Below are 20,232 nucleotides of genomic sequence, written 5' to 3'. Positions count from 1 at the left end.
GGCTACCTGACTCTAACCACTAGGCTACCTGTCTCTAACCACTAGGCTACCTGTCTCTAACCACTAGGCTACCTGCTCTAACCACTAGGCTACCTGTCTCTAACCACTAGGCTACCTGCTCTAACCACTAGGCTACCTGTCTCTAACCACAAGGCTACCTGCTCATTGTGGTGCACATTGAACACTAATACCTTACCATTGTAATAAATAATTGAATAAGGATCAGTCTGGCTCCCTCAATTACAGCTCTGGCATGCCTTTTATCCAACTACCACAAATGAACACACAACAGTCCAGCATAAATTCAAATGAGCACATCTTTTAAGAGCCACTGTTTGGCGTATCTTTATTTAATTACCGGATCACATTTCCATAATTGTGCAGACCATTTCGATTCAATTTGACTCGTATCAACATTGTATGGCTGTTATTGAATGTGGTTTTTTTTAGGGCTAGAGTCTATGAGAGAGGGTTATTGTCTTTCGACACATAAGATTCCTTTCTGTGTCAGGTCAGTGCTACCCTGTAGCAGATCTATTTCACAGGATCAACATGGGAACCAGACACCAGGTAACAGTAATGCCTCCCTAGAGGGGAGAATATGAACCAATGAGTTAGCCAGCTAACTTGCCTAAATGTTCAGAGAAAAAAAAAGAGATTTTTTTGTTGTTGTTGAAATCGACTTAATCTAATTGTCTCAACAACCAAAAACACAAGGTCTTTATGTACAAGAAAATCACTAGTTATTTTGGGTTGTTTATTCAAGTTAGCTGGCTAACTCATTGAACCTTCGTTGTAGTATAACACCATGGACTGTACAAACAAACATGACAATGACTAAATGAGTTGACATTCAGCCTACGAAACTGGACCGTTCTGAGGGTCTGTTTGGTGACAGTAAAGGATCCGTTTGGGATTTGACAGAACTTTGTCCTCACAGCAGACTCTCTGGCACTCAGACTTTATCTTGATCTAACTAACTGGTCTCAACTGCACTTCACTTCCTCTGTGTCTGGCAAATGCCTCATGTATAGGACTGAACCACCATTTTGATTTATGAGACAAATTATACATGAGGTAGCAGACAGGTCCGGTTATTCTACAGGGTCACCTTAAGGTGGTCGAAGGTAAAGACATGATATCTCTTACTTCCTTGTTCACTCGCACTCAATAGTCTTGACTCATTAGCATTAGTTACCTGAACACTGCTCTGCATTCGGACAGTGCATTCGGAAAGTATGCAGACCCTTGTCTATATAAAGGTCCCACAGTTGACAGTGCATGTGCATAAACCAAGCCATGAGGTCGACGGAAGCCACTCCTCAGTAAAAGTCACATGACGGCCCGCTTGGAGTTTGCCAAAAGGCACCTAAAGGACTCTCAGACCATGAGAAACAAGATTCTCTGGTCTAACGAAACCAAGATTGAAGTCTTTGGCCTGAATGCCAAACATCTGGAGGAAACCTGGCACCATCCCTACGGTGAAGCATGGTGGGGGCAGCATCATGCTGTGGGGATGTTTTTCAGCGGCAGGGACTGGGAGACTAGTCGGGATCGAGGGAAAGATGAACGGAGCAAAGTACAGAGAGCTCCTTGATGAAAACCTGCTTCAGAGCGCTCGGGACCTGAGACTAGGGTGAAGGTTCACCTTCCAACAGGACGATGACCCTAAGCATACAGCCAAGACAATGCAGGAGTCGGGACAAGTTTCTGAATGTCCTTGAGTGGCCCAGCCAGAGCCCGGACTTGAACCCGATCGAACATCTCTGGATAGACCTGAAAATAACTGTGCAGCAACACTCCCCATCTAACCTGACAGAGCTTGAGAGGATCTGCAGAGAAGAATGGGAGAAACTCCCCAAATACAGGTGTGCCAAGATTGTAGCGTCATACCCAAGAAGACTCAAGGCTGTAATCGCTGCCAAAGGTGCTTCAACAAACTACTGAGTAAAGGGTTGGAATACTGATGTAAATGTGATATTTCATTATTTATTTTTCCATAAATTTGCTAAGGACAACCTGTAACAACAGCCCTTTAGTAATCATCAGTATAGTGACTGTAACAACATCTAGAATTTAGTCTAGTAACAACATCGACATTTAGTATTTCATTCAGCCGGTTGGATAAGGATTTCCTGAAGGACAACAAAACCAGGAAGTCCTCTACTTTGGTTCTGAGAGAGAAGCTTAGCTAGCTAACAGCAAAGCGTTTGAAAATGATGGGGTATTGTGTGTAGATTGGAGGGGGGGAAACTATTTAATCCATTTTAGAATAAAGCTGTAACGTAACAAAATGTGGAAAAAGTCAAGGGGTCAGAATCATTTCCGAAGACACTGTATGCCAGCATTATACTGTGTTACCAACATTTCAAATCAAATTTTATTTGTCACGTGCCGAATACAACAGGTGTAGACCTTAGTGAAATGCTTACTTACAAGCCCTTAACCAACAATGCAGTTCAAGAAATATTGTTGAGAAAATATTTACTAAATAAACTAAAGTAAAATTCTATCAAAAAGTAACACAAGAAATATACAATAACGAGGCTATATACATGGGCTACCGATACCGAGTCAATGTGCGGGGGTACAGGCTTATCTGGGGGGGTACAGGTTAATCGAAAAAATTGTCCGTAGAGCTCCGAGACAGGATTGTGTAGAGGCACAGATATTTTTATTTATTTAACTAGGCAGTTCAGTTAAGAACTAATTCTTATTTATAATGCCGGCCTACCCCGGCCAAACCTGGACAATACTGGGCCAATTGTGCGCCGCCCTATGGGACTCCCAATCAAGGACGGCTGTGATACAGCCTGGATTCGAACCAGGAACTGTAGTGACGCCTCTTACACTGAGATGCAGTGCCTTAGACCGCTGCTCCACTCGGGAGCCTGGGGAAGGGTACCACAAAATGTCTGCAGAATTGAATGTCCCCAAGAATGTAAATAGTCCTGGTGGCCATTTCATATCGTCTTGGGATTTGACATGTTCTGACCATAACTGCCATGGTCATTGGTCATTTTAGTGGACAGTCCACATAATCTAATATGACCTATGAGATTCCATAGCTTCTCAAACTTGTGTAGGAATGACCACTATACATTACCAGTTGAACATTTAAAATGTGGCTTTCCATCAGTTCTCTGTGGTCTGAGGTACAGCACCAGTCAAAGGTTTAGATACCTACTCATTCCAGGTCAATTTTTTTTTTTTTTTTTTTTTTACTGTTTTCTACATTGTAGAATAATAGTGAAGACATCAAAACTATGAAATATCACACATGAAATTATGTAGTAACCAAAAAAGTGTTAAATAAATCAAGAGATTTTAGATTCTTCAAAGTAGCCACCCTTTGCCTTGATGACAGCTTTGCACATTCTTGGCATTCTCAACCAGCTTCATGAGGTAGTCACCTGGAATGCATTTCAAATAACAGGTGTGCCTTGTTAATTTGTGGAATTTCTTTCTTTCTTAATGCATTTGAGCCAATCAGTTGTGTTGTGACATGGTAGGGTTGGTAAACAGAAGATAGCCCTATTATGGCAAGAACACCTCAAATAAGCAAAGACAAACGACAGTCCATTATTCCTTTAAGCCATTGTCAGTAAATCCAGAACATTTCAAGAACTTTGAACGTTTCTTCAAGTGCAGTCGCAAAAACCATAAAGCGCTATGATGAAACTGGCTCTCATGAGGACCGCCACAGGAACGGAAGTTCATGAGAGTTAACTGCCCCTCAGAAATGTCAGCACAAATAAATGCTTCAGAGTTCAGGTAACCGACACATCTCGACATCAACTGTTCAGAGGAGACTGCGTGAATCTGGCCTTCATGGTAGAATTGCTGCAAAGAAACCACTACTAAAGGACACCAATAAGAATAAGAGACTTGCTTGGGCCAAGAAACACAAGATTTTAGGTTGCAACAGCTGTGTCTTTGTGAGATGCAGAGAAGGTGAACGGATGATCTCTGCATGTGTGGTTCCCACCGTGAAGCATGGAGGAGGAGGTGTGGGGTTGCTTTGCTGGGGACACTGTCAGTGATTTATTTAGAATTCAAGGCACACTTAACCAGCATGGCAACCACAGCATTCTGCAGTGATACGCCGTCCCATCTGGTTTGCGCTTAGTGGGACTATAATTTATTTTTCAACAGGACAGTGACCCAACACACCTTCAGGCTGTGTAAGGGCTATTTGACCAAGAAGGAGAGTGATGGAGTTCTTCATCAGATGACCTAGCCTCAACAGTCACCCGACCTCAACCCAATTGAGATGGTTTGGGATGAGTTGGACCACGGAGTGAAGGAAAATCAGCCAACAAGTGCTCAGCATATGTGGGAACTCCTTCAAGACTGTTGGAAAAGCATTCAAGGTGAAGCTGGTTGAGAGAATGCCAAGTGTGTGCAACGCTAGAGAATCTCAAATATAATATATTTTGATTTGTTTAACACTTTTTTTGGTTACTACATGATTCTATGTCTTCACTATTATTCTACAATGTAGAAATTAGTCAAAATAAAGAAAAACCCTGGACTAATCAGTTGTGTCCAAACTTTTGACTGGTACTGTATGCATGTTTATGTGGTTGCAGTTTGTGTCCTGCTGGTGCCAAATCCAATTTCCCCATGGGGGATTAATGAAGTTGATTCAAACCCACCCCAAGGTCTGTCCCCATTTCAAACCCAACCCCAGAGGGTCTGTCCCCATTTCAAACCCAGCCCCAGAGGTCTGTCCCCATTTCAAACCCAACCCCAGAGGGTCTGTCCCCATTTCAAACCCAGCCCCAGAGGTCTGTCCCCATTTCAAACCCAGCCCCAGAGGTCTGTCCCCATTTCAAACCCAACCCCAGAGGTCTGTCCCCATTTCAAACCCAACCCCAGAGGTCTGTCCCCATTTCAAACCCAACCCCAGAGGTCTGTCCCCATTTCAAACCCAACCCCAGAGGTCTGTCCCCATTTCAAACCCAACCCCAGAGGTCTGTCCTTGGAGAAGATCTGATAACAGAATTGTTGTTGCAGTGGTGGTGCGGTTTTTACTCCCTAATAGAGGAGCTTTTACTTCGAACGGTGACTTTATAGGATTAATGTAATGTAATACTAGCGCCTCTCTCTCTCCGTAATTCCTGAACCGAGAAGACTGGAGCTGCTGCTCTGTAAACACTACCCATCTCTGTCGGCATCACACTTTTTTTGCATTCCAAATGGTACCCCCCCGTACCCTTTTATAGTGCACTACGTTTAACCAGAGCCCTATGGGCCCTAAAGGGAATAGGGAATCATTTGGGACACAGACAGTGTGATTATCTAAATGGAGAAGGGAATGAGATTACATTGTCTCAGATGGCCATCTGTAACTACAGCCCTTTACTAATATACAGGAGAAGTATAGTAACTACAGCCCTTTACTAATATACAGGAGAAGTATAGTAACTACAGCCCTTTACTAATATACAGGAGAAGTATAGTAACTACAGCCCTTTACTAATATACAGGTGGAGTATAGTAACTACAGCCCTTTACTAATATACAGGAGGAGTATAGTAACTACAGCCCTTTACTAATATACAGGAGAAGTATAGTAACTACAGCCCTTTACTAAAATACAGGAGAAGTATAGTAACTACAGCCCTTTACTAATATACAGGAGAAGTATAGTAACTACAGCCCTTTACTAAAATATAGGAGGAGTATAGTAACTACAGCCCTTTACTAAAATACAGGAGGAGTATAGTAACTACAGCCCTTTACTAATATACAGGAGGATTATAGTAACTACAGCCCTTTACTAAAATACAGGTGGAGTATAGTAACTACAGCCCTTTACTAAAATACAGGAGGAGTATAGTAACTACAGCCCTTTACTAATATACAGGAGGAGTATAGTAACTACGGCCCTTTACTAAAATACAGGAGGAGTATAGTAACTACGGCCCTTTACTAAAATACAGGAGGAGTATAGTGGCTGTAACTACAGCCCTTTACTAAAATACAGGAGGAGTATAGTAACTACAGCCCTTTACTAAAATACAGGAGGAGTATAGTAACTACGGCCCTTTACTAAAATACAGGAGGAGTATAGTAACTACGGCCCTTTACTAAAATACAGGAGGAGTATAGTAACTACAGCCCTTTACTAAAATACAGGAGGAGTATAGTAACTACAGCCCTTTACTAAAATACTGGAGGAGTATAGTGACTAACTACAGCCCTTTACTAAAATACAGGTGGAGTATAGTAACTACAGCCCTTTACTAAAATACAGGTGGAGTATAGTAACTACAGCCCTTTACTAATATACAGGAGGAGTATAGTGACTGTAACTACAGCCCTTTACTAAAATACAGGAGGAGTATAGTGACTGTAACTACAGCCCTTTACTAAAATACAGGAGGAGTATAGTGACTGTAACTACAGCCCTTTACTAAAATACAGGTGGAGTATAGTAACTACAGCCCTTTACTAAAATACAGGAGGAGTATAGTAACTACAGCCCTTTACTAAAATACAGGAGGAGTATAGTAACTACAGCCCTTTACTAAAATACAGGAGGAGTATAGTAACTACAGCCCTTTACTAAAATACAGGAGGAGTATAGTAACTACAGCCCTTTACTAAAATACAGGAGGAGTATAGTAACTACAGCCCTTTACTAAAATACAGGAGGAGTATAGTAACTACAGCCCTTTACTAAAATACAGGAGGAGTATAGTAACTACAGCCCTTTACTAAAATACAGGAGGAGTATAGTAACTACAGCCCTTTACTAATATACAGGAGGAGTATAGTAACTACAGACCTTTACTAAAATATAGGAGGAGTATAGTAACTACAGCCCTTTACTAAAATACAGGAGGAGTATAGTAACTACAGCCCTTTACTAAAATACAGGAGGAGTATAGTAACTACAGCCCTTTACTAAAATACAGGAGGAGTATAGTAACAACAGCCCTTTACTAAAATACAGGAGGAGTATAGTAACTACAGCCCTTTACTAAAATACAGGAGGAGTATAGTGGCTGTAACTACAGCCCTTTACTAAAATACAGGAGGATTATAGTAACTACAGCCCTTTACTAAAATACAGGAGGAGTATAGTAACTACGGCCCTTTACTAAAATACAGGAGGAGTATAGTAACTACAGCCCTTTACTAAAATACAGGAGGAGTATAGTGACTACAGGCCTTTACTAAAATACAGGAGTATAGTAACTACAGCCCTTTACTAAAATACAGGAGGAGTATAGTGACTGTAACTACAGCCCTTTACTAAAATACAGGAGGAGTATAGTAACTACAGCCCTTTACTAAAATACAGGTGGAGTATAGTGACTAACTACAGCCCTTAACTAAAATACAGGAGGAGTATAGTGACTGTAACTACAGCCCTTTACTAATATACAGCAGGAGTATAGTAACTACAGCCCTTTACTAAAATACAGGAGGAGTATAGTAACTACAGCCCTTTACTAAAATACAGGAGGAGTATAGTGACTGTAACTACAGCCCTTTACTAAAATACAGGAGGAGTATAGTAACTACAGCCCTTTACTAAAATACAGGAGGAGTATAGTAACTACAGCCCTTTACTAAAATACAGGAGGAGTATAGTGACTGTAACTACAGCCCTTTACTAAAATACAGGAGGAGTATAGTAACTACAGCCCTTTACTAAAATACAGGAGGAGTATAGTAACTACAGCCCTTTACTAAAATACAGGAGGATTATAGTAACTACAGCCCTTTACTAAAATACAGGAGGAGTATAGTAACTACAGCCCTTTACTAATATACAGGAGGAGTATAGTAACTACGGCCCTTTACTAAAATACAGGAGGAGTATAGTAACTACAGCCCTTTACTAAAATACAGGAGGAGTATAGTAACTACAGCCCTTTACTAAAATACAGGAGGATTATAGTAACTACAGCCCTTTACTAAAATACAGGAGGAGTATAGTAACTACAGCCCTTTACTAAAATCCAGGAGGAGTATAGTAACTACAGCCCTTTACTAATATACAGGAGGAGTATAGTGACTACAGCCCTTTACTAAAATACAGGAGGAGTATAGTAACTACAGCCCTTTACTAAAATACAGGAGTATAGTAACTACAGCCCTTTACTAAAATACAGGAGGAGTATAGTAACTACAGCCCTTTACTAAAATACAGGAGGAGTATAGTAACTACAGCCCTTTACTAAAATACAGGAGTATAGTAACTACAGCCCTTTACTAAAATACAGGAGGAGTATAGTAACTACGGCCCTTTACTAAAATACAGGAGGAGTATAGTAACTACAGCCCTTTACTAATATACAGGAGGAGTATAGTGGCTGTAACTACAGCCCTTTACTAAAATACAGGAGGAGTATAGTAACTACAGCCCTTTACTAAAATACAGGAGGAGTATAGTAACTACAGCCCTTTACTAATATACAGGAGGAGTATAGTAACTACAGCCCTTTACTAAAATACAGGAGGAGTATAGTAACTACAGCCCTTTACTAAAATACAGGAGGAGTATAGTAACTACAGCCCTTTACTAATATACAGGAGGAGTATAGTGACTGTAACTACATCCCTTCAATATTTAATTCAGCCGGTCGGATAATAATTTCCTGAATGAAAAGAAAACCAGGAAGTCCTCTACTTTGTATCTGAGATGGAAGCTTAGCTAGTTAACAGTAAAAGCATTTGGAGTTGATCTGCAACTCCGATGGTGGTATGTGTTGGTGGACAAGCGTGACAGTAAAGACCATCGAGATGGACTGTAACTGTGCAGCGGGGAAAGAGATCCTGTTTGGCTGAGTCTAGTGGCACTTGGACACAAGCTGAGGCTGATTAACCTTGTCTGAGTTGCCTGTGGGAGGGAGAGGGTAGACCCCACCCCCCCCCCCATCTGCAGAGAGGGTAAACACCCAGTGTACCCTAGGATACATCACAACACCACTGATGATGATTTGAACATCTTGGCCATGTTATAATCTCCACCCGGCACAGCCAGAAGAGGACTGGCCACCCCTCATAGCCTGGTTCCTCTCTAGGTTTCTTCCTAGGTTCTGGCCTTTCAAGGGAGTTTTTCCTAGCCACCGTGCTTCTGCACCTGCATTGCTTGCTGTTTGGGGTTTTAGGCTGGGTTTCCTGTACGGCACTTTGTGACATCAGCTGATGTAAGAAGGGTTTTATAAAATACATTTGATTGATTGATTGATGGTACGTCCAAGACAAAAGCAACGGTGAATGTGTATAAAAGGTTGAGGCCAGTGGTCAGTCTAGTGGCACTTGGGAACAAGCTAAGGCTTAATTAACCTTGGCTGGAGATTCCTGGTGAAGGGCAGAGAACCCCTAATGATCACCCAAGGACCCCTGCCTACACCGTCCACTGATGGTGGTGTTGTGTCCAAGACAAGAGCATTGTTAGCCGCTGATGATGTTGTGTCCAAGACAAGAGCATTGTTAGCCGCTGATGATGTTGTGTCCAAGACAAGAGCATTGTTAGCCGCTGATGATGTTGTGTCCAAGACAAGAGCATTGTTAGCCGCTGATGATGTTGTGTCCAAGACAAGAGCATTGTTAGCCGCTGATGATGTTGTGTCCAAGACAAGAGCATTGTTAGCCGCTGATGATGTTGTGTCCAAGACAAGAGCATTGTTAGCCGCTGATGATGTTGTGTCCAAGACAAGAGCATTGTTAGCCGCTGATAATGATGTGTCCAAGACAAGAGCATTGTTAGTAGATCTCATTGATTTGGTCATTTAGAAGTCTAGAACAAAATGGCTTCTCAACAGTTTTTACCCCCAAGCCATAAGACTCCTGAACAGGTAATCAAATGGCTACCTGGACTATTTGCATTGTGTGCCCCCCCCCCCCCCCCCCCCCCCCAACCCCTCTTTTACGCTGCTGCTACTCTCTGTTAATCATAGATGCATAGTCACTTTAACTATACATTCATGTACATACTACCTCAATTGTCCCGACCAACCAGTGCTCCCGCACATTGGCTAACTGGGCTATCTGCATGGTGTCCCGCCACCCACCACCCGTCAACCCCTCTTTTACGCTACTGCTACTCTCTGTTCATCATATATGCATAGTCACTTTAACCATATCTACATACTACCTCAATCAGCCTGACTAACCGGTGTCTGTATGTAGCCTCGCTACTGTATATAGCCTCGCTACTGTATATAGCCTGTCTTTACTGTTGTTTTATTTCTTTACTTACCTATTGTTCACCTAATACCTTTTTCACACTGTTGGTTAGAGCCTGTAAGTAGGCATTTCACTGTAAGGTCTACACCTGTTGTATTCCGCGCACGTGACAAATACACTTTAATTTGAGTGCCATTTTGGAAGAACCCTTAGCCTCCGCTTTGGGGAGGTGGAACAGTACAGTTGTTTTCTTAGATCCCTCAGCACGGTCTCCTTTTAACGCAATGAGTATACATTTATCTGGGATTCATTTAAATACATTTGTAGTCTAGCAGGGGGAGGCTTTAAAAATTTTTTTTTTTAAATAAAGTTGTTCTTGTTTGTCTCTCTGTAAAAGTAGATTTGGTGCTTTTCTGTTGTAAGTTTCTTCATACAAATGAGAGTTCTAGTCTTAACGAAAATGAACTGCACTCCGCAACACTTTTCTCTAAATAGGCAACCGAGCTACGTCACATCTCCACATGGACAATCTTTGATGGATTGTTGCCATTTTATATAATTATGTATTCATTTCACCATTCCCAAAATACCATATTGGAATTCTATTACTAAAAGCCTGCTCTTACCTGCTCTTACCAACCATTGGCTGGCTAGCTGCCCTGCGAGAGCCCTTTGGGCTAAATAACATGACTCAAGATTGTTTCTACGAGGCTACAATGACAGAAAAGAAAAATGAGGAATGGACTTAAATGAATGAGTTTCTCTGGGCCTGGAGGGGCTCTCAGTGCATCAAGCCTTGTGTCATTAAGCCTTGTCATTGCTTTTGCTCTCATGAAATTTCTCTCTCTCTCTCTGATTGAAATGGCATGCCGTTGAAGGGCAAAGCAGGAGGACGCACTGGAGTTTAGTAGATTTGGCCGTTGGTAGCGAGATGGTGATGGCCTTAATACTGTAGACATTCAGTTCAAATAGCCTCACTAGTGCACCTCTATAGGCAGGCAGCTTTTGTAGTAGGCTGGATGAGATGAATAGCCTCCTGGCGTCCTCGCTTCTTTTTTAAAAGGGACACGGGGCCTTGTTAATGTAGCCCTGGGGTTGCGGGGAAGTGGAAAGGGAGCCCGTGTTTTTTTTTGTTTTGTTTTGTTTCTTCATTCTCTTCTATTCGTTTCCTTTTTGTGTAAGTGCTGTGGAGTGGAGGGACACATGAGTGTGACTTTGTGATGGAACTGAGGCCTGGGGCCAACTGCCATTGTTGAAACGATGTAAGAAGGACTTTCTACCAGTGGTGGTCAGTGCCATTTTAAGATGAGGGAGGACAAACATGTTTTTCCATTAGCATGGCCTTATTTCTATTACAGCGTATTGGGTGACTCATTCATATTCCATTCACCCAGTTCAATGTAACAGAGATAGGTTTAGGTTACTGTCATTCATATTCACCCAGTTCAATGTAACAGAGATAGGTTTAGGTTACTACATGATACTATAATTTTCCCTATACACATCATGAGATTGCTACAACCTAGCCTATGAATGAAAGTTTACAACGTAGGTACACACAGGTCGAGAGACAAATTTGAAGTGACAGACAGTGACTTTCAATAGCGCCTTGCACACTATTGCCTGCAACTAGCTGATATAGGGTTCATTCATTAGTCCAACAGTTACAAACGAGAGTTTCTGTTGGACAAATTCAGGAATGTTTATCCCCCGTTTTATTCCCTTTTGCTTCCGTTTAAGGAACGTTTTTCAACAGAATCGTTGGAATGAATACACCCCCATGATCACGCGTAAAACACAGTTCACTTTCATAGCAGCCACGTTGTATTCCTTCTCTTCCCTTCGCTTGTGGACTTCAATGCACAACACATCAGCTGTATTTGACCAGGTGGAAAAAACCAAACCACTACACACAGCCTTCATCGTTGTCACCATATTAGCTAAAGTAACGTCCTATTCAACATAGCTAATATTACTAACGGTTAGTAAACCCGCTACAATCATGCAGTGACGTTAGTGTACGTGTAAGCAGTTAGACCGGCCGGCCCCGGTGGCAATAAATTAGAAAACCCAAAAGCTTACCTTGACTTGGAAGAGTTCCAGTGTTGTGTTGGAAAGTCATAGCCAGCTAGCTAACATAGCATCCCTCTGTTTCAGTAGGCTAAACTAGCTAGCTGCGCCTGCTAGCTAAGTAAGTTAGAAAAAAATACAAAATCTCTCTCTCCCTTCATTTTGGAAGAAATTACATTTGTTCAAAACTGTTAAACTATTGTCTTTTTCTCTCTGAGTCAACTACTCACCACATTTTATGCACCGCTGTGCTAGCTAGTTGTAGCTTATGCTTTCAGTAATAGATTCATTCTCGGATTCTTTGATTGGGTGGACAACACGTCAGTTCATGCTGCAAGAGCTCTGATAGGTTGGAGGACGTCCTCCTAAAGTTGTCACAATTACTGTGTAAGTCTATGGAATGGGGTGAGAACCATGAGCCTCCTAGGTTTTGTATTCGTGTCAATGTACCCAGAGGAAGATGGAAGCTAGCTGTCCTCCGGCTACACCACTACAGGGTGCTGTTGAGGCTACTCTAGACCTTCTCAAATCAAATTTGATTTGTCACATACACATGTTTAGCAGATTTTATGTGTTGTGAAATGCTTTGTTTTCTAGCTCCAACAGTGCAGTAATATCTTACAAAATAGTGTTTTAATCAGTTATTTGGTGACGTGATTATATTTAGTAACAATTTTATCTAAAATGTACAATTTATTTTCATGAAATTCACTGAGGATGGTTCTCCCCTCCCTCCTCTGAGGAGCCTCCACTGCTTTCTCCATAATCGGCCTGGCCCGGCTGCAGTGAGTGAAAGGGAAGCTGAGCGAGAGATGATTCTAATTCATATCAAAAGTTCAAGCTTGACTGAACTCACATGGATGGACAAAGTTTGAGGCCTGTGCTCTCTCCCTCTTTCCTTCTCTCTCTTCCTTCTTTCTCTCTTTCTTCTCTTTCCTTCTCTCTCTTTCCTTCTCTCTGTCTCTCTCTCTCTCTGTCTCTCTCTCTCTCTCTCTCTCTCTGTCTCTCTCTCTCTCTCTCTCTCTCTGTCTCTCTCTCTCTCTCTCTCTGTCTCTCTCTCTCTCTCTCTGTCTCTCTCTCTCTCTCTCTCTCTCTCTGTCTCTCTTTTCAGTACTGGTGACACTGTGTGTCGTCTCTTCCAATCCTTCTCATTTTAGTAATGAAATCAAATAATTGGCAGTTGGTCTTAAGGGACCCCTACAGACGAAGGTATTTCAGTAGAGGGTAGTAGTTATTTACTGCCTGCCCAGAAGGACTAGGATGTATGTGATCTACCTTTCTGGACTCAAACACCCAGTGTATTTTTTCCATCGTCATCCACCTGGTTCCACCACCTCAGGCACCCACCATCAACCGGCCTGTGATGTTCTGAAATATAGTAGTGCAGGCAATACATAATTAGGCTACTTACTTACAGGGATAATCCACCCCCAGAAATACATGGTCCCGTCTGTGAAATCAGGAAGTGGTATAGGATTACATTCTAGCTACATGGTTCTCATGGTCCCGTCTGTGAAATCAGGAAGTGGTATAGGATGACATTCTAGCTACATGGTTCTCATGGTCCCGTCTGTGAAATCAGGAAGTGGTATAGGATTACATTCTAGCTACATGGTTCTCATGGTCCCGTCTGTGAAATCAGGAAGTGGTATAGGATGACATTCTAGCTACATGGTTCTCATGGTCCCGTCTGTGAAATCAGGAAGTGGTATAGGATGACATTCTAGCTACATGGTTCTCATGGTCCCGTCTGTGAAATCAGGAAGTGGTATAGGATGACATTCTAGCTACATGGTTCTCATCACTAGAGATAGGGGATATAGCACACTATCACTTTTCATAAGGCTTTTTAAAACAAATGACCTGCGCTCCAGATCACCAAATCAGCCAATAGATGGTATGGACAGACTTGTTTAGAATACATCCCTCCATCCAGTGCCTTCAGAAAGTATTCACACCCCTTGACTTATTCCACATTTTGTTGTGTTACATCCTGAATTCAAAATGGATGAAATATATTTCTCACCCCATGAATACATGTTTTTAAATTTAATGTATTCAAAATGAAATGTAATTTACGTAAGTATTCACACACCTTAGTCAATACATATTATATTACATTTTAGTGACTCTAATACGTAAATGACATTTCATTTTGATTACATTAAATTTAAAAACATGTATTCATGGGGTGAGAAATATATTTAATCCATTTTGGGATTTTTGATTGCAGATGTGAGTCTTTTTGGGTAAGTCTCTAAGAGGATTTCACCAAATTGACAAGAGTTTAATTTAAAAAAATATATATCTTGGATACTTGGATTGTACAATTTTTTCACATTATTATTTTGTATATTCTTTGTAGTCAACCATTTTCTTCCCATAGATTTTCAAGCCGATTTTATTTATATTTATTTTTTTAACCTTTATTTAACTAGGCAAGTCAGTTAAAAACAAATTCTTATTCTCAATGGAACAGTGGGGCAGAACGACAGATTTTTACCTTGTCAGCTCGGGGATTTGATCTTGCAACCTTTCGGTTACTAGTCCAACGCTCTAACCACTAGGCTACCTGCCGCCCCTCCACTCTAACCACTAGGCTACCTGCCGCCCCATGATTTAAGTCAAACCTGTAACTGGGCCTCTTAGAAACATTCTATGTCGTCTCGGTAAGCAACTCCAGTGTATATTTGGCCTTGTGTTTTAGGTTATTGTCCTGCTGAAAGGTGAATTTGTCTCTCAGTGTCTGTTGGAAAGCAGACTGAACCAGGTTATCCTCAAGAATTTTGCCTGTGCAAATATGGCATTCCACCAATTATAACCTTCTGCATCACTTTCAAAGAGGCACTTTTATTTTGAAGGCAAACTGCAAATTCCACTATTGTGCCTAATCCTTATTTTGGCTAGCTTCACAACACATAACCCGGTACGGTGGAGCCTCACTAGCCGGATGTAGCTAGCTGGCTGCTTATAACGTTAGCTTTGGGCAACAGGGTTAAGTAGCTGGCTAGCTATTTATTTTCATGAACTGAAGTTCAATTTCGATAGGCGAACAAAATGTGGCAACCTAGCTAATACTTACGCACGAGGATTCCTAAATCATTGCTAAGAATAGTGAAAATGACTGCAGTTTCTACTGGTTATTGTTTTCAGGCTGGTTGTGTTGGTGCTAGCTAGGTACCAAGCTAAAGCTAGCTACCCCAGAAGTTGCGGTCGAACAAATAATGTTTAATATCTAACAACGCAAAGACCCGAACGGCATTCCATAGTATGTTGTGAAGCTAATAGCATTAACGCTATTACTGTGTAACTCCGGTAGGGCAACATCTGAACAATAGCGCACATGGTAACGTTAGTCTGTACCGGTGCTCGACCAGTCGGCGAAAGCCAACATCACCCACGACAAAGAACAGTTGATTGTCAAGAGCAATGAATTCCATTATCTTGGCGTTAATGGATTTCTCCTTTTGAGTTGTCTCGCTGAAATGTTCTTACTCTTTCAAATGACTGTTTGACTTGTTGACTGCTGTCACGATGTTCGTAATAATGATGGTCGGACCAAGGCGCGGCGTACTTCGAGTTCCACATATTTTATTGAAAGTGAAACTTAAGCTAATACAAAATAAAGAATAAACGAACCGTGATGACAATGCAGTGCTTAACAGGCAACTAAACATAAACAATATCCCAGAAGGTGGAAAAAAGGCAACTAAAGTATGATCTCCAATTAGAGACAACGATTACCAGCTGCCTCTAATTGGGAATCATACACAAACACCAACATAGAAAAATAAACCTAGAACCCCACGTAGAAATAATCAACTAGACTAAACACCCCTAGTCACGCCCTGACCTACTCTACCATAGAAAATACAGGCTTTCTATGGTCAGGATGTGACAACTGCTCGAACCACACAGCAGACATTGTAGGCTAGGTTAGGAATGCTGTGTTGTACGTGTAGCGCTACATTTTACGTGGCGTCATTACGTTATGTACCTACGTTATATAGGTATGCATGTCAGCTTTGACATCGGTTTTTCACATCAGTGCTCATTCTAGACATCGGGCCGATACCGATGTTAGCATTTTTAGCTAATATCGTCCGATTCCGAAATGTTCACCAATATATCGTTCATCCCTACTGTTAATTACACTGTTAGAAACAAGACTAATTTTAAACTTGATTTTAAATGTATTTATTAAGCTGTTCTGTAGCCTTTGAAAGACCTCTCTTTGAGACTTAACATGGACTCTTACTTCCTTTCAGGCTGTTTGAGGGCTCTTCCCCAAAGAAGAGGGAGAAACTTAAAACACTTTTGTGCTATTTTAGAAGTGTAATCGAGCAAAGTAAGGTTTTGTATTATCAAATCAATGTTATGTCAATTATTTTTATATTGGTTTCAAACCAAAAGCATCGATGATTGATTTAAATTTTTTTCGCGTTTGTTTTATGTTTCAGAACCTACTGGACTTGTAACATTCACGAGAAAATATTTGGATCGTCCTCCAAATTGGAAAAAGTAATGCACTTCATGTCTATTTTTTATTTTTATTTTATCTAATTAATTGTATGGATTTTATCCAAATAGGAACAAGGGGGGAAAGTCTTTACTGAATGGTGATCGAGCTATAAAAAAAAAAGGCCATTCGTTTCTCTATGTTCCAGCTCCCAGAATCAGCTTACCAAGCTTCACATAACATGTGCAGGAACCATAGAAGACGACGGACACGGTATGCTGCAGGTAAGATGTACGGAAGACCAAATGGCACCCTATTCTCTATTTAGTGCACTAATTATTTATATATATATATATATAATATTTATTTAGTTATTTTTTTTACACAAAGGCCCATAGGCCTCTGGTCAGAAGTAGTGGATGAAATGGGGAATAAGGAGCCATTTTACAGGCACACGTGTTGTTCCGAGAGGGCATGATTTAGTGTTCTAGAAGCATCTTGGTCGAAGCAGGAGTCTTACTGTACATTCCAGGGTTCTTCATTCTATATTCTAAGCCACACATCCAGCCTAGAGGGCCTCCGTGCCTGTCCCTTCTCTTTTTATATACTGGGATTGTCAATCACAGAGTCGACCTCGCACACGTACTCCTAGCTTTAACTCAGAATGCTTACTGCTACTGAACAGGGACGGGTGACAACACGTCTGTGGGACTGCGTGTGCGTGCTGGGACTGGGGTCGAGGCCCTGCACTCCCTCTGCCCTCTACCCAGTCCGTTCTCCTCTCTCCCTGTCAGGCCGGCCCCCTCTCCCCAGTCCCTTTCACCTTTTAGTTTGCCTGTGGAGGCTGTGGTTGCCACGGGCTGACAGCTGATGGGTGACATGACCAGATTCAGCTAGGGCCTGGGCTCCCTGCCATCGGAGTGAGGGGCTCTCTGACAGACTGTCAAAGAAAGACAGCAGACCCTGTGTGTGCTGCTTCCTGGGGCCCCTCCCACGACCTGACTGACTGGGGCCCCTCCCACGACCTGACTGACTGGGGCCCCTCACACGACCCAACTGACTGACTGGGGCCCCCCCACCACCCAACTGACTGACTGGGGCCCACCCAGCTGACTGACTGGGGCCCCCCACCACCCAACTAACTGACTGGGCCCCCCCCCCACCACCCAAAAGACTGACTGGGCCCCCCCCCACCACCCAAAAGACTGACTGGGCCCCCCCCCACCACCCAAAAGACTGACTGCCCCTCCCACCACCCAAAAGACTGACTGCCCCTCCCACCACCCAAAAGACTGACTGCCCCCCTCCCCCACACAAAAGACTGACTGCCCCCCTCCCCCACACAACTGTCTGACTGACTGCCCCCCCCTCCCCCACCCAACTGTCTGACTGACTGCCCCCCCTCCCCCACCCAACTGTCTGACTGACTGCCCCCCCCTCCCCCACCCAACTGTCTGACTGCCTGCCCCCCCCTCCCCCACCCAACTGTCTGACTGACTGCCCCCCCTCCCCCACCCAACTGTCTGACTGCCTGCCCCCCCCTCCCCCACCCAACTGTCTGACTGACTGCCCCCCCTCCCCCACCCAACTGTCTGACTGACTGCCCCCCCCCTCCCCCACCCAACTGTCTGACTGACTCCCCCCCCCCTCCCCCACCCAACTGTCTGACTGACTGCCCCCCCCTCCCCCACCCAACTGTCTGACTGACTCCCCCCCCCACAACTGTCTGACTGACTGCCCCCCCCTCCCCCACCCAACTGTCTGACTGACTGCCCCCCCCTCCCCCACCCAACTGTCTGACTGACTGCCCCCCCCTCCCCCACCCAACTGTCTGACTGACTGCCCCCCTCCCCCACCCAACTGTCTGACTGACTGCCCCCCCCCTCCCCCACCCAACTGTCTGACTGACTCCCCCCCCCTCCCCCACCCAACTGTCTGACTGACTGCCCCCCCCTCCCCCACCCAACTGTCTGACTGACTCCCCCCCCCTCCCCCACCCAACTGTCTGACTGACTGCCCCCCCCTCCCCCACCCAACTGTCTGACTGACTGCCCCCCCCTCCCCCACCCAACTGTCTGACTGCCTGCCCCCCCCCCCCCCCCCCCCCCACCCAACTGTCTGACTCGCTGCCTCAGAGTCTTGTGTGCAGGGGTTGAGCCGTACCGAGCTGGCCCTGCCTGGCCTGGGCTGTCGAAAGGACAGTGAGCCAAAACTGACTGAGTCCTGAAAATGGTCGATTCTACAGTTTCCTATGCAGCAAAATCATCAGTATTCCTGTCTATCTTCAGGCCTTGAAGAACCTTGTTTGTTTGTTGTCTTGTTGTGAAATGATAAACAATTTTAATAACTGGGTTGGCACTGACTCTTGGGTTGTGGCCCAAATCGCACCCTATTCCTTGTATAGTGCACTGCTTTTAACCAGAGTGCTATGGCCCTTTTCCCCTATATAGTGCACTATGGCCCTTTTCCCCTATATAGTGCACTATGGCCCTTTTCCCCTATATAGTGCACTATGGCCCTTTGTCATAAATAGGGTGCCATTTGGGACTCAGCCTGGTACGCACCCTGTGAGTGACTCTGGGGTGCAGAGAGCCGGACAGGAGTACTGTCTGTTCAGCCTGTGAGTGACTCTGGGGTGCAGAGAGCAGGACAGGAGTACTGCTCTGTTCACCCTGTGAGTGACTCTGGGGTGCAGAGAGCAGGACAGGAGTACTGCTCTGTTCACCCTCTGTTGTGATGTTGGCTGTCTACTCTGTTCTGCTCCGCTGTCCATTACTCTGTTCTGCTCCGCTGTCCATTACTCTGTTCTGCTCCGCTGTCCATTACTCTGTTCTGCTCCGCTGTCCATTACTCTGTTCTGCTCCGCTGTCCATTACTCTGTTTTGCTCCGCTGTCCATTACTCTGTTCTGCTCCGCTGTCCATTACTCTGTTCTGCTCCGCTGTCCATTACTCTGTTCTGCTCCGCTGTCCATTACTCTGTTCTGCTCCGCTGTCCATTACTCTGTTCTGCTCCGCTGTCCATTACTCTGCTCTGCTCCGCTGTCCATTACTCTGTTCTGCTCCGCTGTCCATTACCCTGTTCTGCTCCGCTGTCCATTACTCTGTTCTGCTCCGCTGTCCATTACTCTGTTCTGCTCCGCTGTCCATTACTCTGTTCTGCTCCGCTGTCCATTACTCTGTTCTGCTCCGCTGTCCATTACTCTGTTCTGCTCCGCTGCCCATTACTCTGTTCTACTCACTCTGCAGGTGGACTTTATCATCTTCTTTTCTTCTGACGTATCCTAGATACTGTACTCTGCTGTATGGTGTATCCTAGATACTCTATGATGTATCTTAGATACTCTACTCGGCTGTGTGATGTATCCTAGATACTGTACTCGGCTGTGTGATGTATCCTAGATACTGTACTCGGCTGTGTGATGTATCCTAGATACTGTACTCGGCTGTGTGATGTATCCTAGATACTCTGCTGTATGGTGTATCCTAGATACTCTACTCGGCTGTGTGATGTATCCTAGATACTGTACTCGGCTGTATGATGTATCCTAGA

At 43.6% G+C, this 20,232-nt stretch overlaps 1 protein-coding gene across 2 annotated transcripts in view; it reads left to right on the top strand.

The window, feature by feature from the left end:
* LOC129828581 (poly(ADP-ribose) glycohydrolase-like) overlaps positions 1-20,232 on the top strand; it is a 126,289-nt gene that overhangs the window by 51,230 nt on the left and 54,827 nt on the right. For both annotated transcript variants that reach the window (XM_055889631.1, XM_055889630.1), the window contains exons 11-13: positions 16,491-16,570; positions 16,683-16,743; positions 16,890-16,965. In XM_055889631.1, the coding sequence (XP_055745606.1) occupies positions 16,491-16,570; positions 16,683-16,743; positions 16,890-16,965 (217 nt within the window). The remainder of the gene's footprint in view (positions 1-16,490; positions 16,571-16,682; positions 16,744-16,889; positions 16,966-20,232) is intronic.

This window comes from Salvelinus fontinalis, chromosome 30 (genome assembly GCF_029448725.1).
Source record: "Salvelinus fontinalis isolate EN_2023a chromosome 30, ASM2944872v1, whole genome shotgun sequence".
Taxonomy (NCBI): Eukaryota; Metazoa; Chordata; class Actinopteri; order Salmoniformes; family Salmonidae; genus Salvelinus; species Salvelinus fontinalis.
This window is presented reverse-complemented; position numbering and strand designations above follow the sequence as displayed.